Source organism: Rhagoletis zephyria, unplaced genomic scaffold (assembly GCF_001687245.7).
Source record: "Rhagoletis zephyria isolate East Lansing unplaced genomic scaffold, Rhagoletis_zephyria_1.1 Rzeph_scaffold_00909, whole genome shotgun sequence".
Taxonomy (NCBI): domain Eukaryota; kingdom Metazoa; phylum Arthropoda; class Insecta; order Diptera; family Tephritidae; genus Rhagoletis; species Rhagoletis zephyria.
Genome location: NW_016157993.1, coordinates 53,994 through 80,320, shown reverse-complemented (window position 1 = coordinate 80,320; position 26,327 = coordinate 53,994). Strand labels below are relative to the sequence as shown.

General features: G+C 33.1%; 1 protein-coding gene and 1 long non-coding RNA gene across 9 annotated transcripts in view; one reads left to right on the top strand and one right to left on the bottom strand.

The window, feature by feature from the left end:
• Window positions 1–26,061, top strand: part of tmod (tropomodulin) — a 115,289-nt gene extending 89,228 nt beyond the window's left edge. For 3 of the 8 annotated variants that reach the window (XR_001847393.1, XR_001847396.1, XR_001847395.1), the window contains 8 exons: window positions 8,209–8,361; window positions 10,851–11,142; window positions 11,317–11,537; window positions 11,617–11,868; window positions 11,935–12,082; window positions 16,290–17,214; window positions 19,130–19,613; window positions 20,310–20,623. Coding sequence is in view for 3 of the 8 variants with exons in the window: in XM_017614826.1 (XP_017470315.1) it covers window positions 8,209–8,361; window positions 10,851–11,142; window positions 11,317–11,537; window positions 11,617–11,868; window positions 11,935–12,082; window positions 12,340–12,842 (1,569 nt within the window). In the remaining 5 variants the exon portion in view is untranslated. Of the gene's footprint in view, window positions 1–7,550; window positions 7,656–8,208; window positions 8,362–10,850; window positions 11,143–11,316; window positions 11,538–11,616; window positions 11,869–11,934; window positions 12,083–12,339; window positions 12,887–16,289; window positions 17,215–19,129; window positions 19,614–20,309; window positions 20,624–25,443 lie in introns of those variants that run through there. The other 5 variants (XR_001847397.1, XR_001847394.1, XM_017614824.1 and 2 more) reach the window with 5 other exon arrangements.
• Window positions 8,130–26,327, bottom strand: part of LOC108362007 (uncharacterized) — a 21,287-nt gene continuing 3,089 nt past the window's right edge. Inside the window, exons 2-4 of the long non-coding RNA XR_001847398.1 lie at window positions 24,930–24,935; window positions 24,167–24,169; window positions 8,130–8,141 (exon numbers count right to left, since the gene is read on the bottom strand). This is a non-coding gene — a long non-coding RNA (uncharacterized LOC108362007). The remainder of the gene's footprint in view (window positions 8,142–24,166; window positions 24,170–24,929; window positions 24,936–26,327) is intronic.

Genomic DNA, 26,327 nt, shown 5'->3' with positions numbered 1-26,327 from the left:
TTTTTTTTGTGTAATTTTTTTGTTTTGGGAGAACCATACAATTGTTTTCAACTAGTTTGTGTTATGTAACATTTACTAACTGGAACAGGAAAATAAATTTTCTTATAAATTGCTACTTTTTCTGCATTTTGTACAAAAATATGTTATATAATCAAATAAGAATTCAAAAATCAGGCTCAACTGGTCTCTGGCAAATATTGTAAGCTTTCATAAAAAAAATAAGAAGTAATCAAATTAAGTGAAAAATGAAGGCTCCAGTGAATTACGAACACTAAATGCCGGTTTTGAACCACTATGCAGCAGGGGGTTTATCTTCTTTAAGTGGAGCTGGAAACTCAGCGTGCAACACGATTCTGGGCGCAACTTTCCCTCTGCCTTATAGATTGTACAAAGATTACCGATTAAATAGAAACAAACTGGCGAAGGTTTTTATAATATTTTTTAAGGGACATTTTTGTTCATATTCTATGTTTACAAATTTACCTCTGAAGAATGCAGAGCTGATGTAAAGGACAATTTAAGAAATAAAGGACAAAAGGCGTCCTTTATTTTGAAAAAAATTATAAAGGACAGGGGGTTAAAATCAAGGACTGTCCTATAAAATAAAGGCCGGATGGTCACCGTACGTTTAACCCCTCAGCTGCCATTTTTAATGAACTTATGGTAGGAGTTCCAATATTCACTTTAATTTATCTTAAACTACCTGCGGTTCTATCAGCGTTTTACTATTAAATTTTCAGCAGATAATATAGGCTAATAACTAAGTGTTATTTATATTTTTCTCCTCAGTGCAAAATATTTTTTACGATTTTAATTTTCAGTAAAATTTTCTTTGCCAATGCAACTGGTTGTCCCCAATTACTTTATATGCATATACATATTTCCCACCTCTATTTGTGTGATTAATGTATTTTCGTATACAATAATGTGCATACATTAATCTCTAGTTAGACATGCATATTTATATCATATATGTGCATACGTTTTTTCACATGAGTATATGTACATATGTAGTATATGCTCTTTCACGTTTGATTAGACCATGAACTCAATTGCTATTTATTTGCGATACGAAAATTTCGCGCATTCAGCATGCGACTGGTTTAGCAGTGCGCACATAATTTCCAGTATTTGAATGCAGCATGGAATTGGTTTTTGCTACGAAGTTCTATGGAAATTCTGTAATCCAAAGCGGTTAATTCTCTACAGTGGCTAGGTATTTGCACTTACATAAATATATGTATATAAATAAGTATACTATTTACCTCACTTTTTAATGATGATCATTAAATTTCTGTTTATGCAGCAATTCCTATCGAAGCACTACTACGTTAGCTGTAACTGCAGATATTTGAATTTATGTTGTTCATAATTGAAAAACAAAAAACTACCAACAAATTTATACCTTCTGATTTCGCATGCAATATTGTATTCAAAAGTATTAAAAAAAAAGAATGTTCTCGCTTTAAAGCTTGTTCAAGGTCATACATCTTGAACAGCTCAAAGATTAAATTTTTACAGTGCGAAGCCTTTTTAAAATTACTGGTTACAAATGGTTGTTGTGGTCATATTTGTAATGGTTTTTTTATTACTTCATAGTCTAAATTGACAGCTTGTTTTAAAACTGCGATGAAACACACCCACTTTTTTACTTCGCCAATTTATTTTGTATCTAAAAAATGAACGTAGATATATGTACATATGTATGTATGTGTGTTAGTTCAAATGTTAAAAATCAGAAAATTAGTTTTGCAGCTGTGGCATTGAGTTTGAAAGTTGTGGTGATTAATTATGTAGTATTAAATTAGTAAAGCTACATTATTTTTAAATAGTGATCACCGTTCGATTCGGTTCAAATGGTTAAATTTTTTAAATACTAGGTGATACAAATATCGCATGGTTGCAATATTATAGTTGATTAAAAATTTCACTCCTATGGGAGGATATACCACGCCTCATTGTATACTTAAACTCATTTACTACGTATAATATACCTTGGTGTACATTTAGGTCTGCACACCAAATTTCAGTATGTTATAACTTATGATTTCAATTTATGGTTCTCTGAATGTACCACGCCTTGTGAATGCTCATCTCATTTTTATTTAACATAAGCGCCTACTTAAGTTATGCCGCCACACCAAATATCAATCTCAAAGCTATAGCTAATTAAAAATTTCATGCATATGGGATTTGCCACGCCCACTTCTCTAACACAAAACCTTTATCTAATATCTTTCGTCTGGCACCCATATTAATTCAAGTTGATTGACTTTTCAACAGGTGGCAACCCTTGAAGTCAGCCTATTTAAAACCATTTCGATTCCCATATGGGAATAATTCAGTCAAATTATTAAATAATTTTTAAAGAGGTGGCCACCCTCTTCAAATACCTCACAAATATTTTAAATGTTCCAACTAAAAAATTCTTAACACTATTTCGTTTCACAACCATTTTTTAATATTTCATTTAATTGTGCATAATTTAATTAAATTCGACTTATCAAGCAGGTGGCAGCCCTTTTTAAAATATAGCTCCGAGCCTTTTCCTCGCCGAGACGAACCGTTTGACACCCATATTTTAATATTTCATATAACGGTTTGCAGTTTAATTAAATTTAGCTTTTCAAACAGGTGGCGGCTGTCTTCAAAATATAGCTATAGCATTCTCTCTCTAAAACGAACCGTTTGACACCCACATTTTAATATTTCAAACAGGTGGCAACTCTCTTCGAAGCACAGCTACAAACTATGCCGCCATAACTCTACCTTGAGCACTCCCAGATATATATGAAGTATAAAAAATTCAGTTCGAATGGAAGGGGCCAAGCCCCGTCGATATATCGACATTATTATTAGCCGCTAACCATCCTTGAAAAACCTGCAGCTGGTGTCCGAAATTTCCAAAAAATCGGTAAAGCCGTTATAGTATAGATAATCTCATGATAAAAATATAGTAAGGTAGAACCGCTGAGAGTCACTTTTAAAATTCTTGACGTTTCCAAACAATTTAATTTTTAAATTTACTCACAAACTCACACACACATTTTCATTTTCAATGTCAAGCAACAACAATTTCGAACAATTTCATTTCTTTATTATCACATTTATATGATTTTAAAATGTTGGCAAACTTCAAAAAAAAATCATGGCCGACAAATTGAGAGAACGGTTATACCTTGCTATGTTTTTATCATGGATAATCTAATTGTTTTCAAACACACAGTAAAGCGATTATTAAAAATTTGTCAATAAACTTTTTTTAAGCTAAGAATTTTGGCTTGACGCTGAATCCCCGATTTCCGATAGGTTCTTAACTTCATTAGCCAACTCATGGACTTGCCTTCAAACAAACAAATTTTAGTAGTTTTACCATAACGGTTACATTTTTAGGCAAATTGTGTATTACAAAGCTTGCAAAATTCTTAAATGGATTTTCATTTTGAATCGAACGCAACCATTTTTTGAAGTGATTTTCGGTTCGGGTTTGGTATTTTAAATTAAACCGGTTCGATTCGAAGCCCGAAAAAGCGGCAGTTCTGTTCAAAACCGGTAACTACATCTCTTCTCTCATTAATAAAAGTCATATGCGGCATGTACAAGTATGTAACTGACATGGGTAGTAAAATCTTTTTCTTATTACAATACATCGGGTCTAGGTGCTATGGTGCAGAAAGCGTGCCAGAAGAGCAGGAGGTGGCTGAGTATCATATTCGAAGGCTGAATAGGGCTTAACTATGTGGCTATTAGATGAAAGACGGCAAGGGTTGTTTTCTTGCCGAAAGCAGGCAGATTAGATTGTATGCACCCAAAAGACTATAGACCTATTAGTTTATTATGATTTCTTTAAAAAAATACTTACATTTTGTTTGTGTGCAGGTCCTACGGTCAAAGTTGTATAGCGCGAACACTATCTTCTCAGACTGACTACATTATTCCGGGCTTCACTTTGGACCGAATTTCGGAGCCACTATAGATGAAGTCTTGTGTGAGGTCATGAGAAGGGCTGACTCGGTGATTGTTTGCACAAATGGGTCGAAGATAGTCAAGTTTGTAGGCGCTGCATTGTTCTGCGCGAAGGCACAGTGTTGCCGGTAACGTGGAGGCCGATACACTTACCTAAGAAGGAGCTTCGTAGGTAACTGTGCTGATAGAGGAGTTGCCGATTCCGCTACGAGCGATTAAGCGGAAGTAAAACTTGTATACGATCCGGCAGGCAAAGATGTTGTAGACCCAAACATATAACTGCAATCTGTCTAGGGCTATATGTGCTGAGTTCGATATAGCAAGCTCCCAAATTGTATTTTATCTCTTAAAGGGAAGGAAACTGGCTACTGGTTGTGATACTGACAGGATACTGAATTATGGCTTTACGCGCTCTTAAATTAGCTCTGATCGAAGATGAAAATTGCTGGAAATGGGGAATCAATGAGACAGTATAACACATCTTTTTTGAGTGTCCTGCATTTGAAAGACTGCGGATTAATCTCATTTTAGCAGGACTTCTGCATTCCAGTACCTCTGGTAATCCAGGTTTTGTCGCAGTTTGTGAAGCTTCCCTGCGCTTTGACCAATAGAGATCGCCTCTGAGCAATTTTTTTAGAGCAGAAGTCTGCTTGGAGGTTTGGCATTGCCTGCCGATCGGCAACAGCTGTTAGAGAAACACTTCCTCCCAGTTTTTGGATGGTTGCACGGAACAGAAATCGATCCTAGGTAATGCCGAGTCTTCGTCAGCTCTTCTATGGTGGCCCATTCCATTAGTGTACTCTCAACTTTCTTAATATCGTGTTACATTTATGACTTCCATCCTAAAGTCTTCAAATCTTTTTTTTCACGAACACTAATTTCCCAGCTGCCTTTTGTGGTTTCCCCTCTTGTAAATTGTTAAAAACTATCTCCAATGACCAGACATACATATACTCACCTAATATTTAAAGTCAAGAACTCGTACTTCAGCTAGTTTTGATAATGTCTTTACTACTGTTTATTTACTTATATATTTTCCGCAAATACTTACAGACATAACTATAATATAAGTATCCAATATGGGTCAATTGCGGCCGCAACAGACAATTAATTCTACTTCGTTTGTCCAGTTTTGGTCGCCTGAGACGCGGTTGCTGTCGCTGTCATTGCTGCTTTTCAAGTTTCAAGTGCTCGTGCGTGTACCTTGTCCAATCACTGCTTTTGATTACTGTTTACTACTTATTATTGTTATTATTATTATTATTACGAGTATTTCGTGTGTTTCTCCCGAACCGGTTCTCGCCAATGCTCAAAACTTGTAACACTTTTGTTTATTGTGGGGCATAGTAGAACATACCAACTACATGAATACAATGAAAACTAAAAATTTTTCCAAATAAAAATAGGCAAGAAGCAAAAAGTGTGGTACAAGAATAGTCATGCTACTTAATACACGTAGGGCATAAATTATGAAGTAACCTCCCCGCAACTTCTGTGGTTCGCCAATCAAACTGCGCAACTGAGTGAAGCAGTTCCAGCTTTGCCTCAAAAACCTACTACCATTAAAAATCACTTTTGATTGCGTTACGCTCGGCGAGTTTAAAGTGTTCATGCCAGCGGAAGTAAGGGCTCATATCTCAGTGTATACCTTTTAAATCGTTAGCACTTCTGCGCTTGCGTGTAGTTGTATATATTGTGTTAGTTATCTTCACAGCCAAGTTCTCGTTTTGGTCGGCACCAATGGGTGCCCCTTCATCAGCTTTGCATTGCTAATTCGATCGCGTCTCCTCCGTCACGATTTAGCTAGCAATTCAACTGCTTTTGTCACGCTACGCGACTCCAGACTAATAGTGAGTGAGAACCCTCGCAAAGCATGAACACTGCTAAATGTAGCGAGTCAACTAAGTGCAGTAGTTAACAGGCTATGCATATTTGGCTAAAGCGGAAATATGCATAGCGTTTCGATTTAAAGACTTATTTTATATTATATTCTCGATTTTTACTACATTATCCCTTCTTTGAAAATAAAACATAAAGTAAAAAAGCTTCCCACTGATAGCCGCAAGTTCAAATGAGGCGCTTGAACTTTCATTTAGCTGAATCACTTGAAAAAAAAATAACAATAAACTTAAAGTCTCCAAATTGTAGCTTGTCTTACTAATGTATGTATTCACATTAGACTGAATCACTCCCCATACAAAAAAATCGGTACTGTGTTTCCATTGGAATTATAAAACCTATTATATTTTAAGACTTGCACCAAAATATTTCTGATAAAAATATTAAAACTTGCGTGACAGATTTGAAAATAACACCAAAAAAATTATTTTTTTTTATGAGTGAAATTGTGTTTTGAAAAAGATTGCCACAGATGAAAAAAACAGTTTAAGCTTAAAAAAAGTGCAAAAAATATAAAAAAAAATGTTCTACGGAATCATAATAATGAGATTTTTGATGCTGTTTTTAAACCTTTTCAAAGATTGGTTTAAGAAAAACTCGAATAACTCAGCCCAAACTTTACCTATTTAGACTTATGAGAAAAAATGGGAAAGGTATTTTGTCACCCTTTTTATTTTTACAAATAAACTCATTCAAAGTATGAAATAGAAAGGTAGGATGAACAAGCATCATGTCAGCACAAGTTGAATTAAGATGTGTAGATATATGAAAAAAAAGTCAAGACGTGAATGAGTTTTTTGCAAAGAAATAAAAAGAGTGGGAAAACACCTTTCCACTGATACCTCATATTTAAGTCTAAATCGGAATAGTTTTGGCTTCTTATTCAAGTTATTCTTAAACCAATCTTCGAAAAACGTGAAAAGAAAAGATTTTGTAAGCTTATACTGGTTTGTCAAAAAACTATGTATAATAAATGTTGTAATCCCGGAGGAAAAATCGCAACTTTTGTTGGTGATGCAGTCGAATGCACATATTTGCCTTCATCCCTAGCTTTTAGTGCAACAGCCGTCACACGATTCGCATACATTACCTTAGTCCAAAACAAAAATGAACCAAAACAATAATAAATCTTTAAAAGCATTTGCTGCCTCTTAGGGTCTTACCACCTTTACTGCTGCTTATTGCGATCTTAGGTCATCCATAAAAGCTAGCAATTCGGGTGCAGCACAGTACGCCAGCGATGAGAGCGTGTGCATGCTTTTTTGTTGCTTGGTAGGTAAGTTGTTGCACTAGTGGTTTGACGACTCTTGCTTGCCTGCTCGCTGATCCACAGTACTTACTACAGCACACTAATTTCCGCTGACTGCTATAACTTACACATGTGTAACTGGCGATGTGACTGACAGATAGGCAGACAGACGACATTGAGTCGATCCCACGAAACAACGCTGAAGTTAATTGCAAACTGAGCTTTGCTGCCGAAGTCGTTACTTCATCTCAGTGGAGCATAAACAATACATAGTCCGTCCGCACAGCCGCGCTGGTCCCCTATTCCAATTCCCATTCTTAGGCTGGTATTGCTTTCTTGAGGGTGTTCTTGCAGAGCTTTGGTGTCCAAAAACCAAAGACGCAACCAACCGACCTGCTATAGTAGATTTGTAGTTTCAGTCAGTCGCATTTGAACTTTGACGGCAAGCGAAGGCGCGAACTTCATACGTACGGAGGTTCATAATATTTACAATAGTTTTCAGTTGAACGCTTGTAAGATTATTGTCTGCGCCAACCAAATGGTAGGTCTGAAGGTTTTGTTGTCTACGTCATTTTTTGTATTTTTGCTTTTGTATATTTTTTTTCGTTTTCTTTAGCCGTTAATTGGATTAATTTATACGGTGCGCTCGTATATTACGAAATGCAATATTGATTTTTAGGAAATTCTACAATTTTCTTTGTGTTTTAATATTTTTCGCGGGATTTGCTGTTTCAGAGACGAAATAATTCGTGCAGCGCGCCAAATGCCTATTTCCTGTCCAGTAGTTCGCTAGTTTAGCTCATAGTGCGCACGCGGTGAACTTACCAATAATAATTTCATTCAAAGTGCCAATGGATTCTTCAAAAAAGCTGCAACGCCCACCTTCACCAGTGCCTGAATTCCAAAAATTAAAACTACGCCCAGTGCCAAGAGTGAAAAGACGCGCGCCGCAGCCTCCCACCACACTGGCGCTTAGAAAAGTTGCAAAGCTTTTGGAATATATATTTTTAATTGTGTATTTTAATAACTATTTTTATTAGCTGCTTTAGTGATTTATCATTTATTTCAATCTTCCATTATCTTTATCTTTCCAGACTTCATCTACAACAAAGACTACCACTCTTACTACACCTGCAAAATTATATGGCAAGGACTTGAGCGAATATGATGAGGTTGATGTTGATGCTCTGCTGGCACAGTTGTCACCAGAAGAAATCAACATTTTAGCCAAAGAAGTTGATCCCGATGTAAGTAAAATGTAAAATAAAATTATAATTTTTAAATATTAAGAGTTTAATATATTTTGTTATCTACTTATAAGACTTTAGAACACAATGAGGTTGTTCACGCTTACTTAGTTATCAGGTTATCTGTTAAAAATTATTATTGTGAGGTGTATTTTATTGTTGTAAACTGAATAAAACATATAACCACATAAGCTGATAACCAGGCATGGGTGAACAACCTCATTGTGTTCACACTTGCTTGGATATGTGATTAAAAATTATCTTTCTATAGTGTATTTTACTGTTGTGAATGTATAATTAAACCAGATAACCTTTTAACCAGACAGTTGTGAAGACCCACATTGAAAACGATGTTACCACGCGATATGACATTCATGTATATTGCTCATTACGTACACTTTTACCCGTCGCCCAAAAACTAAAAAATATGTGCGTTAGGGCGGCTCAATTTTTTTTGACTGCGCGTATATCATAGAGGATTTTACATGTAATTCTAAGCAAATTTGAGTTTAAAATCAATTTGGAATTTGCCAAATTGCGAAAATAAATTTCAAAGTAAATGTGAAAATTTTCACTGTAAAACTGTAGGTCCCCCCCCTTTGTGTGGCAACATCAAGGCGCACGCCACAAATCGAACGAAAAACTCGGCCAAACACTAACATATGTGTAAGTGCCAAACTATTATTATTATAACGAATACGAATTTTTTCTGTAACGGCTGCATTAAGTCTACGTCAAATATAGTATCCACATGGTGGTTGCAGGGCTATATTAGAAAACCATTTTTACTTTTTTAAAATCACTTAAATTTTTTAAAATTTTAAAATTTTTAGTTTTATGGATTCTTTAGTTTTAATAATTTTTACTTTTTTTTTTGTGTATATTTTTTAAGTATTTCATATTTCTTCTTTGTCTGTAAGTTCAAGATTCTGATTCCTTTTCAGATTCGTCCGCCATATAGGATCCACCATTTTAGATTTGCCAAAACTAACTTTAGATTTGTAATCAGCATCTCTAAAAGCCCTCCCATAGAAAGTTTCATAAATAAAGTAATGTTGAATGTCTTCACATACAAATTTTATAGCTTTTTTTTTTTAAATCATCTGCCGTATTGGATCCGTCATTTTGAATTTTTCAAATCAATCTTCAGATTCGTAATCAGCGAGACCAAATAAATAATAAATTGATGAGCTGCTGGCCTATAGTACAATAATTCGCAAAATTTGTTCTTCCAAGGTGTCCAAAAGTTCTGGTTTGTTCGCATAAACCAATGACTTCATGTGGCCTCAGAGAAAATTGTGTAGAGTCGAATCATTTCGAGAAATAACTTTCGAATGAAAACGCTTGCTATTGACAGTAATGTTCTTGCTGTTCTCAATTTTAAAGAAATAACTATTCAACCAAATAGCGAGTTTTTGTGGATGAACCGTTGCCTCGTGAATTCTTTTCACTTCTGTTACGGCAATTTTTCTTATTAGCATGTCTTTTAGTCAAAAATAAGCACCATTGTAGATTCAGAATCGAACCATGACTTTCGAAAAAAATTTACACAATTTGCAAGCGTTGTTCTTGCAAACCAATAGCGTTGCCAGATCTGACAAATTTGTGTCCGTTTAATCGCCATCGGACAATCAGATCTCTGAAAACCCCCTACAGAAGACTACGTATTTAAATAATTGCCCGCCTGTTGCTGCTGCTCCGTCGATTTCAATGTGTTTAGAGTTATGAGTTAAGCACCATTTGTCAAAAATTTGATTGTCCGATACCAGAGATTAGCTTTAAATAGCAGTTCAGTGAAAAAACCCTTGCCAGAAAAACAAAAATATATATATCGAGGGCTTATATTCAATACTCTCTATCTGCAATACTCTCTATCTGCAATTTCCACAACACCTAGTTTCTAATGTTGTAACAAAAATACATTGCAAAGGCATTTTTACAATGTTTAAAACGACGGATAGAGTCGTCAGACGATTGGGCATTTGGTCAAAATTTGGTGCAAATCGTATCCCAATTGTGTGAATGCACAAATAATTTTCTTTATTCTTTATTTTCAATAGCAGTTCGCTGTATTTTACCAATCGTGTGACTACAAAAAACTTTCGTCCAAATTTTTTTTTATTTCGTACCAATAGCCCAATATAAAAAATGTTCAAATGTACCAATCGTGCCCTAAGGAAATACTCTACAGAATTCGTTACATAAAAACTTCAAACCTATGAAAAAAAAACCAACAAAAAAACCCAGTACTTAACTCCAAAGACACTTCCTTATAAGGGTGTATTCGTTATAGGGGAGTTCGTTACAGAGCAGTCTGATAGTTAAAAAAAAGTCAGTATGTTCTCTACTTCTTATTTTCACAAATGTTCGAACTGTGCGACATTTAACCTTGAAAATAACGGCACTTAGAAGGCCTTTAGACTTTAAGGGACTTACATTTTTTTTGAAGATTTCGGTTCAATTCTAATCTTATTTTTCCCTTACTTTAGGACAATTTCCTGCCACCCGATCAACGATGCAGCTATGAATGCGACAAAGACCCCACCGGCCCATTAAATCGTAAGAAGTTGATTGAACACATTAACAAACAAGCCTTAGAAGCACCAGATGAACCCGAATTCGAACCCTACGTTAAGGGTACTGTACGTGGTAAGAAATGGGTGCCACCGGCAAGGGATGAAAGCGAAATTGCCGCTGAAGAACAGATCGCTATCGATTTGGGCGATGAATATGAACATGCGCTGAGCGATGCTACCCAAGAAGAGATCATCGATTTGGCTGGTATGTAAAAGTATTATTGAGAAAAAAATAAGTTAATGATATGCTTGTTAAAAAAAAAAATTACGCAAGTTTTAAAATTCTACAAAAAAAAAAACTTTTATTCAACTCAACTTAAAAAACACTTGTCTTTGTACTGTTTTTTAACATTCAACAAATTTTACTTTTCTCTTGCAGCTATACTTGGTTTCCATTCGATGATGAATCAGGATCAATATCATGCTTCATTGTTGAACAAAGGTCAGCCAGTTGGTATGGGTTGGGACGGTATTACAAAATCAACTCAACCAAAATTGTTCCCCATGGACCCACCAAATAACACAGATGTCGAGGAATCAATTAAACGTGTAAAAGATAACGATACAAAATTGATTGAACTGAACTTAAATAATATTAAGGTGAGTGGGTGAAATTTCAAACCATGTAGAGTGCACTAATTTTGCATATGGATACATGTACATATATTCACATTTACAGAACATTTCCGATGAGAAATTCGAACAACTTTTCCAAGTACTGCCCGATAATGAACATTTGGAAGTTCTATCCTTAACAAATGTCGGTCTAACCGATAAAACGGCTCTCCTATTGGCTGAAGCAATTGAGAAAAGCAAAACCCTGAGAGTATTAAATGTTGAAACAAATTTCATTAGTCCACCTGTTGTTGTGACTTTAGTGAAGGCCCTGCTCAAGTGTCGCACAATTGAAGAGTTCAGGGCATCCAATCAGGTGAGTCTCTATAATTTATAATATAAATATATATGTTTTATTAAAATTACCTCCTTGTTTTAACAGCGATCCTCAGTGCTCGGTAATAAGATCGAAATGGAAATAACCGAATTAGTGGAAAAGAACTCATCGTTACTCAGATTAGGTCTGCATTTGGAATTCAATGATGCGCGTCACAGAGTCGCCGCACATTTGCAACGTAACATCGATAGAAGTGAGTTAGCGTATTAATTTAGTTATTCCTTTGCAATCTCTAGGTGATTATTAAGAGTGGCCCACATACTACAACTCCTCGAAACAACGTTGGCTCTAGTGTGTTTCACTCGACTCCCTGCAGGTTCAACTTGCCATTGTTAAAGTGTCAGCATAAGTTTAATTACTCTATATATGTACAATCTAAGTGTCAATTGATTAGGTCGCTGAAAAGTAATCTGATATAAGCATCCCATTCTTCATATTTTTCACACACAGCTGAAACGCAATCATCAGCAGCTGCTGAAAGCAAATTCATGCGCTTACCGTTATCCACATCATCGCCAACGCCATTGCCACTTTTATCATCGCCATCGTTAGTTCTGTCCGCTCATTTGCAAACATCACCGATTGGCGTATCATCGTCATCATGTGCCGCCAACACAACCACATCGCAACCACTTGCAACCGAATTTGAGCAAAAAATGCAATTATCCGAGACAGCTCTTACCATTGCAGCTGCTCCTATGGAGAAATCAGATGACTTCAAGGCCAAAGCATACGATTGCCCAGATAATCTCAATGATTTAAATTCATTGAAAAATGAAAACGACTCGCATGATGTTGGCAACGAAAAGTTAGATGTGAAATATGTTGGGGCTGAATTAGTAGCACAAATGCCAGAGGCAGCAATGCCCAGGCTGCCTACGCCAGCAATCGTTGCAGTGGCTGCACTCAATATTATTCAAAATGCAAACGAGCGCGAAGAGAAGGAAATTTAAAGAAGCCAACCGATAAATGATGCATTCGATCATATCAATGCACATTTTTTTTCTTAAAGGAAAATATTATGGAACAATTGCTTGCATACCCCTTTCCAAAGATGTTAAATTTTATTAAAATTTGTTAAAATTCACATTTAGCGTTCTTTAAGCTTCCTTCGGTTAAACTTGCCGCTCATTAACAATGCCAGCTTGTAGTAATGTGTTCAATATTCTGGCATCAGGTAATATGGATGACCCTGTTCTCTTTCTCTCTCCCCAAAATGCATCTCACTGCGTATAACATTTAACCAATTATCCAACGTAAATAGTTCGTTTCTGAAGTTTCGTGCGAAAATGTGTCACATTGTATAAAACCGTCATCGTCACTGCGTTGTTCATCGATCGTTCAGTTGTTTTGTTGAAGTCTCGTGTTTTGTTAATTCATTACTTTGTTAAAGTGTTGATGTTCTCGTTATTTTTACAATTTGGTGAACTGTAACTGAATTGTTGTTAACTGGGTCTTCAATAAATTTTGGGGAATATCCTAACTGTAAACAGAGCTTTAATGTAGATTACGTAATGCATTAATTTTATAAGGGTAAATTAGTAAGAAAGTTAATATGCAGCCATCATAACTCATCGGGACTTTTCATTGATGCGATTACATCACTATGTAGAATTCCTAATTTACTACTGTGTCATCAAATCCCGGCTCTTCTACATACAATTACATTTCAATTTCCAAACTTCATTTAGCGTCACATCATATCCAGGCATGGATTGCAAGCTTAGCTTGAATTCGTCATATTGCCTTGCTCATAGTTCATTTCATTCATTCGAAATATGCTCCTTTGTGTAATTTGTCAATTCCCGCCAATGTAAATCCACTCTTAACTGTTTGTTGCTTTTCTTTACCTGGTTCGTTTCCCATTTTTGTTGTATTTACATACATATAAACAGATTTAGTATAGAGTAACTCCTATTAATACTTTTTTTGTTTATTTATTTAAAAATTCTAAAATTAAAAAAATCGCAAAATTCGTATGAAAAATTCGTCCTTGAAAACTGCAACAAAAAATGTTAATCTATACACGTGTAAATTGAACAAATCGAAAATGTACACCAACGTTACGTTCATCGCCTAATATATGTATGTATGTATATTGCACACACCAACCAACAACCCGCCATAAACCAATCAACAGTTGTGCGTGTCCAAAAATTAAAACCGAATTTGCCGAAATTAATTCTGCCAGCCAACATGGCATTGCCGCCAGCTTCAATGTCATCGCCATCTTCATCACTATCACGTGGACAGCAGCCGCGCATCGAATACGATCTCGAAGACGACGACGACAATGTGGTGGGTGGCGATGACTTTGATCCTGAAATCGATCCGGATAATATGGTGGTACCGGGAAGTCGTGCAGTAACACCTAGCTCGGAATTGCCATCACCATCGCCCTCGCCGGCGTTCAATCAAAGTGCCAACAGTTATAATGCACTCATGTGAGTTTGTGTGTGTTGCTTTTGTAAAAAGGCTATAAAATCCAAAGCGAAAATATTAAATGCAAGTCACAACCCAACCACAGGCGACAAACAAATCAAGAATATACATACACATAGTACAAACATACATACATATGTACAATATCCACTATTAATGTACGCAATCTACACAGGACGTCAACTACCCAATTCACTAAGCATCTTTCTACTTGGTGTACATATTTACATCATACAAACATCCATATATGTATATGAAAAGAAATCTCATCCACGCCAAGTGAACTCATCAAACATGGAATTTCTGTTGCGTGATTTATTACAAACTGTTCAAATGTAAACTAACGCCGTTATTTGAGTTTAAGTTAAAGCAGTTTTTTAATATCTGATGTGATACTCCTTTTCCCATTAAGATTTTTATATTTTATTTTAAAAGATTGCTGTGTTCGTTGTGTTTAGCTCTGTCGTCATATGTAAAATTTGGTCATAAAATCTTACATTGCTTTGCTTATTCAATGTAAACTTAAACTGAATGTTCTATCGAAAAGCTTTCTTTTTTTAAAAGTTCTACGCTATCATCAGCTCATTGAATGTATGTGATTTCCCATAGAAAAGAATCATACCATATACGCAGCGGCCACCATTATTGCTCATTTATTTTTCCTACTGCTCAGATCATGGCAAAAGTTCGCTCTTATTTGTTTAAACAAAGTACACAATTTGTTTATCTTTAATTTTATTTTTTTTTTAATTGTGACATTAATTAGCGGCACATTCATAGATGTACAGAACTTCTCCTTTGAATTACAAGAAGTTAATACATACATATTTCTTAAATATGTACTTATAATTTTTGAGATATGCACCCAACTACCGTTGCAGCACGATACATGAGAAAAGAATATCCAGCTGTTCTCCGGAAAAAAATTGCCGCCGAGTAGCTTGGCGCAACCCACCCCTCTATCAACTATTAAAAAAAAACAGATTTGTGGCACCCAATTTTTTAACAAGATATTTAATTAATTTATTAGAATAAAAATGTGAAATTTTTTAATTTAGTTCCAAAATATCCTTTTTACAGAATTCTGAGCTATCGAGGCATATTTTTAAAAGTATTTTATTTTCATTTTGTATCGCTTTATACTGAGATATGTAGCTATTCGGCAAAAATATTAACTTATTGATGAATTTTTTGTGGACATAAAGGCTCATGTGCATATACATGCATGTTTATATGTCATATTATCATAATGCTAAATAATAAATTGCATTAACGATATTACATACAAACATATTTATAAATTAAATCTATCCAAATGACCACATGACCAAACCTTGGAACACTTTAATAAGTATAGCTCGGTCAACCGGGTACGGATATAAATTTGTCTTGCTCGTTCGTAATTCAAGGAACAGGCACTGTACATGCATTCATTTTCTCAGTTTTCAAAATACAGCCTTTTTTTGTTAATCTTTTCACTTTTAAATCCATCACATAGACGTATTTCCATGGACTTTACTACTTTGTTTTATTGCTCTTTTGTCTATTATTTAGGACGAGTTCTATGTCCTCTTGTATTGTACCTAAATTCCTTTTCTCTTTATTGAAATTCAGTTCCTTTGCTCTTGATTCAGTTGTTTGCCTTCCATGTCCCCGTCAATACCACCTTGAGTATCTCCCCTTCTATTCGGTCTCTGGTTTGTTTTTATTCATTCTCGTTTTTCTTCACCAACTCTCTACAATTCTTAAACAGACTCTTTGGCCCACATAATTCCCCTTTACCAATCAAGCAAAGTTTTGTTACTGGAACACTTTGTCTTAAATATAATAGTGTATCTTTTTTCATTTAATATCCTTTGAATTGCACCCTCGTACATATTCCCTTACTTTTCATTTGCAGTTATTTAACATTTACTTGTCTTTTGTGTCTTTTTGTCTTTTTGTTTTTATGTTTGCAGTAAGAAAAGATCTTGAGTTACGTCTGCAGTTCAGATTTTTCAATAATCTGCATAGAAAGTCAACAAGAATTCAGTAAAATAAAGAATGATCTTAAAAAGTCGATATATATATATATATATATATATATATATATATATATAAAATGAATGAAGTAAAACCAAATAAACAAAAACAAAAAATATTTACTAAATATTTAACGCACTCGTAAGTTAAGACACCAAATAAACAAAGCGACAATTGCAAGCAAATGCTTAATAAACAAGAATAGAAAACAAAAATACGGCAAAACACCGCATGGACAATTCAACTTAAACTACCAAGAAAAAAGGAAGAAAATTGCAAGCAAAAGTTGCTTCGACGTCATTAATGAACGCTGTCGAAATTTCGTAAGCAATATTAAAGCAGCAAGCGAGTTGGCTTCTGCGTGAAATACATAGAAAAACGCTTGATTTTGACGTCTTAGCACTTTATAATGCAAGCAGCGAGTATAAAATAATACATATATGGATATATAATTTAGGCGTAAAAAATATATGAAAATAAAAATAATTTCGTTAAAAAATGTGAAAAAATGTGATTTTGAAAAATCAAACAACAACACTGCTTCGACAGCAACAGTGCATAGCTGCAAATACTATTCGCACACGAAAAATCATTAATTATCACAAACCTTAAATCCAACCAAAGAAGAAAATCATTCATACAAAATGATATGTTACACAAGAGAAAAACTTAGGTTTACGTTAAATCATATATTAATATTTTCACATGCACCACCATACGATTAAAATGCGTGTGACATATGAGAAAAAAAGAGCCGAAGACGAAGAAGACGAAAAACAGATACTGATACTGATTTAAACACGGAAGTTTCGGGATATTCTAAATGATTTCTAGGCGTAAATATTTATAAAATTAAACAAGGTATCTATAAAAAAATTACATCTTTTGATATCTACATACTGCAAGCGTAGAGTGTTAAAGCAAGCAAAATTTTTGTGCAATGCAAATTCTATAAACAGCAACTAGATCTCAAAAAAACTGCAAAAAAACTATTTCTAATTGTGCTTAAAGCAACATTTTTGTATAGCTGCTATATGCGTAAATAGGCGAGTAATTAAATGACAACAAAATTCTTTCCAACAAAAAAAAAAAGTAAAAGGAAAAACCAATGCTTTAAAATGCATACCATTTGCACCTGAACTGCCGTTACTATTTGATTTTGTCAATTTCAAAATCCTGCTTGCAGCCCCGTTACGCCAGCGAGTGTATGTGCAGAGTCCTTTAACACTCACTAAACTGGCATTGCATTGTATTTTTTTTTTATCAATTTGTAGGTTTAATATTGCTAATCACTGCCATGACTTATTTATTTTTTTACCATTGTTTTTGTACTTCATGTGCATGTACTAAAATATTGTCTGCTTAAGTCATATCTCTCTTTTTTGTTGCAATTTTGTTTTATCTAATTTTTTACTAAAAGCATGTGCTCATATAAGTTCGAACTTCATCCAAGTAGCGCAATTAGGATCTCATCTAAGCCAAGGCTTGAAAAAAAATTATAAGCACTTGTGTGCGCATACTAAATTTTGCTTCAGAGGAGTGCTACTACTTTTTTCTCATATTTGATAAAGATACATATTTAATTGCTTTCAGGCGTATCGTGGTACTTAAACAAAAAAAAAATGTTGAAATCACAAACAGTACATTTTCGCAAATTTAAATTTGTGTATGTATATGAGGCATTTGTTCATAGAAAAATCAGTTGCATTACTGAAAATTCGGTTAGAATGTTTACTTTTCAATAACACAGTAAATAAATACCAAAGCATTAGTAAAAGTTGGTTCCCATTTCTACTTAAAGTCGTGAATTTTGGGTTCAAAAATAAACAAGTACAATGAACATTTTCAAATCCTTTGGTATTTTTTCATTATTTGACCAGCTTAATCAAATGCTGTTGGTCCGATTCCCATCACCTCCAACTTCTTCAAATTTGTTGCACTGTGTAATGAGTGGAGTTTTTTTAAACCAAATATTTGATTGATACTTGAAATATGTTACTGCGCGATTTTAGGGTTAGCTGATTACGGAATATGTTCAGGGATTTTTAAAATTCTGAATGGCGGATATATTTTTGATAATTCATTCACTCTCTCGGCAAAATTGGTTAGGTAAAAAAAAATTCAGGAAAAATTTTTACTTTTAAATTGTGAGCGTCGTTTTTTGAAATGCAATATGACGGAAAATTTTGTATTACTTTATTTGACGCCCTTGGATCTTGTTACTCAGGGGTTTATGGGGTCGCTAAATTTGAGTCTGAATATGAATTTTTAAAATCAAAAATGGATTTTTTTTTTTAATTTTTTAAATTTGCCATATTGGATATGCCGTTTTCAATTTTAAAAGTCGATAGTCATATTTGTAATCAGCGATCCCAAAAACTACCAAGTAACAAATTTCAAGCGACTCGAATCATTTTTCAAAACTTTGCCGCCATACTGCTTTTCAATTTGCTAAATTTTGAAACCTATAACCATTTGTTTTCTTATTTTTTAGAGGGGGTGGCCTTAGTTGACGAAGATGGCTCATATATATTTGCACTAGTGATACTTTTCTAACGTTGATTAGAAAACTGTGCTTAAAAATTATCATTTCAGCTTAAATCTATAAAACAGTACTCTTCTCAGGCAACCAAGCAAATATCCATTAAAATGCGTACTTAACACAAGCAAAACAACACTACTACACACTAACATGTAACTCGGCAATAATGCAATTCCCTCAGATCAGATTAAACATATTCTAAAATATGTATCAACATTTTTATTTCTTGTCTAGGAATTAAACTGCGATTTAAATTATTAAGTGAAATAATAGCTCTACCCAACAAAATAATAAAGCTAACTACAGATGAGCCTTAACGAATAAGAGACTTGAAACATTTAACTCAGAAACGAAGCACAAAATGTATATCCCCCTAAACAGTAATACCGTGGAAAAAACAACACAATACTTCACTTAAAATACCTACAAGCATCCTTATAATTTTACTGATAACGGTAAAATAATATATTCAATCATAAAACACAACAAAATGAAACCAAAAATAAATTATAAATTAAATGGAAAAAAATAAAAAATAAAAAACTTTTAATAAAATTGCAATAAAAAATACTTGTAACAATTTAAAAGGAATTAAAACGCTGCTACAGCTGTAAAACAAAGCCAATTCTTTCGCAATATACCTGTGTATATATGTATATGTATGTACGTACACCAAACACTGTGTCTATCGATCGGCGTGGATGTTGAGCGCAAAAAAGTTCGTATTAGTATATAGAGTTGTTGGTGTTGAATTTATTAATTGAATTTGTTGTGAGTTGTTCTTAAAACGTGTACTAACCAGTAAAATGATTTAAAAAAACAGCTTGTTCCAATGCACTAATCAAACGAAAATGAATTGAGTTTGAGTTCAAAAGCAAATTTAAATCTTCAGTACTCCATTGCGTATCTATCAGAGAATATTTAACATACAATTTTTAAATATTCGTACCACATAGTACTTTTTCCCTACTACTAACACCTTTGCCTACTACTTCCCAACTCTGCATTTTAGCTTTCGATTAGCTAAAACTGGCACAACGAAATGTTAAAAATTCTAGCCAAATAAAAAATGTTAAATGCCGTTAGTCCTTACAACTTTTGTTGATTTACCTTATATTTATAATTTAAATGAATGCGCTTACTTCGAAAATAAATACCTTTAGTAACCCCCCACCAGCCTTGGCCAATTGTCAAAGGTTCAAACTCAAGCCATGTAATACTGAATGTGAAACCTTTCTTATTTTGAGTTATTACTAAAAAAAAAAAAACAAAAATATCTTAAATGAATGCTATTTCTTGTCATTGTTGTTTAACTAAAATTTGCTACCTTTCCTTTTGTTTTTGTGTATATGTTTGACTAATCAATTTGTTTTTGTTTTTTCTCTCTCTTCCACGTGTTTCTCTCTACTTCCAGTACGTGTAAATCGTCTGAACCAGCGTAAATAAATTATGTGAACCAATCAACCACCAAACAACCAACCAACCAATTTGTTGTTCACTTAAATTTGCAAAACCAAGCGCAAATAAACAAACAGAAAAACCTCCACATTATACATAATTATATATTACTACTACTTACGTTTCTGCTATCCAAACAAAGCCAATATAAAAGGAAACAAACAATTGTAAACTTAAAACTTCTTTTTGTATTATTGAATGAATGTTTGTAAATCATGTTAAAACAAAAATAAAATAAAACCAACAACACAACCGACAACTACCAAAATATTCGCTATACTACTCACTCGATCCACTACTGTTACTACTATGTGCTACCAACTCTAATACAACCGACACCACCACCGCCGCCACCTGTGTGAATTCAAAAAACGTGCGTGTAATCGAGCCAGAAAAGTCCCACTGAATAAAATTGTGTTAAAAGTACGTACACAAATACCATATACTTGGAAGGAAATCATGTATTTTTTTTTTTGTATTTTAACGACATACATAATTATTATAGATCATAGTTATATGCAAAAAACTAGCAATTAAAAATCACAGTTTCATGCATTGATTAGAAGTTAGAAAACTTAATTTCAAGTATTAGCATTCTATTCGCAAAGTGTAGTAAAATAAAGTGCTATAGTTCCGCTGTGCAAAAGAGAGCGCCTCAAAATATGCCACATTTATTTATTTTTTTGTCGTATTAACCCCTAAATATGCAGAAGCGATACTTCATTAGATCTGTGACATGATGCGAGCTTGCGGAGGCTGAAATGCGATATCGCGATTCTCTAAAATGAAATATATTGTACACGAGGTTTTGAAGAACAAGTAATTTTTAATCAAAAAACAAAACCGACTTTAATTCCCATATAAAAATTTGAGATTACTCTTAATTTCTTCACGATTGATAACCTACTCCTTTTTGTGAAGTCGGCTAAAAATCTGTTAAGTAATTAAAATAATGCTGCGCTATGAAGAAACAGTTCTGATTTGTATTTTAGAAATCGTACAGCAATTTCTTTACGAGTTCGATTCAAACTCCTTTATACGATTTCTCTTGAAAATTTGTAAAGAAATCGTTACACAATTAGGAAAACATTTCCGACATTCTTAAAGATTTCTTTTAGCTGTTGCGAACCTTTGTTCGTAAACGCATTACTGCAAAGCAACAGTCGATTTTGTTTCTTAGCTATGATTGATGCGGAACTTACCGCCCTTTCCCTACGCCAAAAGCAAAAATCATGGCATATCAATTGATTTAACTTCTGCGCCTAAAAGTGTGCCCCAAAAACGGCTTTAATCGCTCTATTAATGACAATTTTCTATGCTAATGTTATGTTCTATTGAGTACGTGACAACGACGAAATAATGTTTATACAGGGCGGTTAATTGTGCATATCTATTAATTATAGCTTAGGAATAAAATAGTATGGCAATATGGGTATGTTGGAGGAAGCTGAACAGATATTTAAATACATAGTAGTTATTTGGTATATTTTTTTGTGATGATAATCTTTATTTGGAAGGTTTATATTTTAATATTTATCCGTGTTTTTATAATTTTTTCCTTTTCGATCAAAATCACAATTATTTTGGATTTTAAATTGATTATTTTTAGTCATTATAATTAGAAAAAAAATTTGCGGTCGTAAATGCGTTTCATTTTCTCTTTGAATCTTTTATGATCTAGGAAATAAAATATGAAAGTACATACATGTACATATGTGATTCACGATCGAAGACTGAAAATCATAACAAAAATCTAGTTTTAACGTTTGAATTATGATTGTTATTATAAAGAACGTAACTGTTATGGGGTAAGAACTTCCAGAAATGATTTATGACCTTTTGTTTTATAGATTTCCGTAAATAATTTATTTTGATGTTTTGTTCTATGTACAATTTGTCATTTTTTTATTATGTTGTATGACTAAGGATCATGTCAAATTTGTTTCGAAATTATTTGTATTTCTGACTTTTTGTATACCTACATTCAAAAGCATTAGTCATATTTCGCTTATTTTTTGTCACTATGCGGGTTATTACTTAACAAATTTTAATGCATTGCAGGAATCAAGTTTGTATAAAACAGGAACCGTAATCATTATTTAGTTCTATAAAAAAAGATATTTAATCATTATTTTAAGGTTTTAAAATTTGCGATAAGTACTTATAATAAATTTTTGAGTTTTATCGTACCCTTTTTCGAGTGCTAATTATTTTTATCGAAAATATGATGCAATGTTTTATCATGATCGAAAATAAAACTAATTTCTTGAGCGGTTTTTTATCTCTAAAAAACAGCAATTATATTTAAGTTTTTTTTTTTGCATATCGAAAAACTTCAAATGCGAGACCGCTTTCTATAGTAAGGGTTTAAACGATATTTTTTTTTTTGCTTTGCACAAATTTTTCATATATGTATATATATGTATATGTATATTAATTTCTTGTAATCTTTGAGGGCATATGCTGACGAGTGCTAGGGTGGGACGTTTTGAGATTTTCGATCTGCCATAAAACTAAAAAATTAATTTTTATTTCTGAGAGAAAAAATTATTCTCAATTAGTTTTATTTTCGATAAAAAAAAAAATAAAACCTTAAAAAATAATAATTTTTCCTGATAAAAAATAAATAAACTCATTAAGTAATTAATATCAAAAAATAACAGTTCACTAAAAAATCATTATTTCTGAGCAAAAAAAATCACACTCAAAAAATAAAGTTTTATTTTTAATCAAAAGATGTAATTATATTTTCTGTGCAGTTAATAAAAGTCATAATCAAATTAAAATTTTTATAGATATCGCTGAGAAGTTTTTAAATCGTAACATATTCATACAGAACATAAACATATATACATACATAAGTCAACGTGAAAAATATGCATACACGACGTTTGGACGATTTTGTTTCTTAATTTTTTCCATGCGACTTTTTTTATAAAAATATATTCATTCAACAACAGAACCTCAGAAGTGTTTGTTTTTTAATTTGATACAGAACTCGGTGAAAATGCAAAAAAAAAACTAAGAAATTTTCATTAAGTTTTGAATTTCCTTAAAAGTCGAATTGAATTAATTTTTAAGATTTTGTTGAGGGTATTGCGCATTTTGTTCCATATAACGCATGAACGCAACACCCTCAGCGAAAATAGTTCTCAAAAATCAACGGTAATTGTTAGCTACTTTAAACTTACTCTTTATTATACTTTATTTAAGGGCTACAGAACTGCATACTCAACAATTTTTTCTGAGAAATCGAATTGCATTTTTCCGAGTTCTGCATAAAATTTTAAAAATGTATTCTTCTGGTTTTTGCTGGCGATAGAGCTATATTTTTATTAAAAAATAAGAAATATGTATGTGGTATGGAAAATATAAACAAACAAAATCGTCAAAACGTCAGGGTATGCATATTGTTCAAGCTCACTGTATATGTACATACATATATGCTCGAAATTTTGCTTACGATATTTGGAAGCTTATGATTTTTTTAGTGAAATTTTGAAAACATCATTATTTTCGGTCGCTGCTTTAAAATGTACAAACAGTGACTCAAACGTTTGTTCACGTGTTGATTTTTTTTATATTCGCAATGTTTTTCAAGTAACATTTTTTTGTTGTTATTTTTCTATAAAAACAAGTAACGGTAGTTTTCGGAACGTTGGAAAAATTTATTTAATATGTGCGCCGGGTATTTAAGGTTCAGCTTCGCCCGATCTTGGACTTCTTTACTTGTTTTTCTATAAAAATATTGTCCAAACTTTAGCCAAAACCAAATTTACCTAAAATTTAAGAACTTTTCATCAAAATTTCAACTAACTTTTTTTTGAATTTCATATTAAATAAAATGGCAGTTCGCAACAGAATTTTGAAAAATCAACGCCAGTTTTTGTTAATTGCACTTGACATATAAAAAAAAATCCGCAAAAGCCGTCACAAAAGAAAAATTCTCAAAAATTAACGGAATTTTTTAGCCGGTTTAAACTTGCACTTCATTAGACTAAAATTGTAGGGGCATAAAACTGCATACCCAGAAAATGTTTAAAATATCAGATTATACAGGTCGAAATTTTGATGAAAATTTGTTGAATTTTCCTAAATTTTTTATAACGTTTGAAACTTTGATTTATATGGTTTTCGCTAAAGCTTGGACAATAGTGTTATAGAAAAATAACAAAAAATTATTTAACTTGAAAAACATTGTGAATACTAAAAAAAAAGTAAACACGTAAACATTTGTTTGACTCACTGTACTAAAATCCTAATAGCATTTTAAAATAATTCCTACGATCTTTAAAATCTAATAGAATTTTAAAATAATTACAAGGGAATGGCTGCATACTTTAATAGACCGTATTAAAAAAAAATCATAACCCTAGGACTTAATATTTTATAAAAGTTTTTAATTACTTTGTAAAGAAGCAACCATTTCGACACCTTACCGGACTTGCCTTTTGATTTTAAGGCAAAAATATATAAATTAAAATTTAATTTTATATACTAGTACATCGTCGGCATTCACGTATCCTATTTTAAATTTCGTAGAGTGTGCTTGTCTTGTTATGCATCCGAAAGTCACTTGGGGCTGCTTTGCCCACACTGTAGACTCTACAGGAAGTGGCTACTATTAGAAAGATTTCACTATCATTTTTAATGTTTCATAACCAAGTATACAGATTTGCTATTTACTCAAGAAACACGAGTGAGTGCTAGGAAATTCCATTTTAAATAAAAATACTATAAATGACTATAAACCTAATATTACTTAAGCGCATAGAGGAAACGTCTGCTAGTTCCCCGCTATAGCGTGTCAGTGATACTTTTGTGTATATCTTGAGAACCCTTTAAATGTTCGCCACTCAAAGCGAAGCTCTTCGAAAGCAGACAATCATAAGTAAACGCTTTAGTACTTACTATAGCAAATATACGTAGTAATCTATACGTTTGTTTTTATCTCCACAATTTTTGTCGATGTACGTCATAGTGAGTTTTCGCCTACCTTTTTCTACACTAATATGTTTAAAGAAATATGTTATTTATCTACTTATGTTTACTCGAAGAAATATGCTAACATATTTTTGCACTTCTCTCAGGTGGCCGCCAACGACGCATGGGTCATTTCAGTTACAACTACACTGTTGGTGCCTGGCAGTAGGAAGCATATATGTACATATGTACATACGTGTACATCTAACAGCAACAAGTAAAACACACACACTGGATGAGGAAAGAAGTACTACATATGCGCGACAGGCAGAGGCGCTTACTTAAGTATACTGCTCGTACATACAAACGCCAGCATGAATTATAATTGTACACTGACTAAAATTACATACTGTATACGAATGCATTTATAATTCAAATACATATATAATAATTATAAAGTTTGTAAACGAAAGATGCGTATACAATGTTTGGTTATTGAAATAGGAGCGCAAAAGCCATTAAGAACATTGCACATTAGAAGCGATACTTTTCAATAATGTTAATGAAAGTGTTCAGCAAAGTGCTTTAGTTTGCATAGTACACATCACTTTACTTGAAATATGTTAAATGTAATACTTTTTTATTTATATTCTTGCATATTTACGCACATATATACATAATTACGTAATTACTATATAATTCAAATAATTCGTCACTAGACATGAGTGAAGACGGGAGTTCAAAATATGGCCACGAAAAAAGTGACGCTTTAGAAGACATGGCCGAAGAAAGACTCCTAACATATTTGACGGCGAAGAAAGAAAGATATACAGGCACGTTCTGATGAAAAGATTGATTATTTTATATAAAAACTATAAAAGAAGCATCAGCAATATTATAACAGCCACTTCAATACAAAATTCTGAAAGTTCTGATTAAAAATCTATGAAAATATTTCCGAAATCGTACGAATCTCAGAACATGACTTTCGCGGTCAACTGTGTTTGCGGGTTTAATAGTATACAAAGTCTCCAAAGAGTTTTTTTGGCTA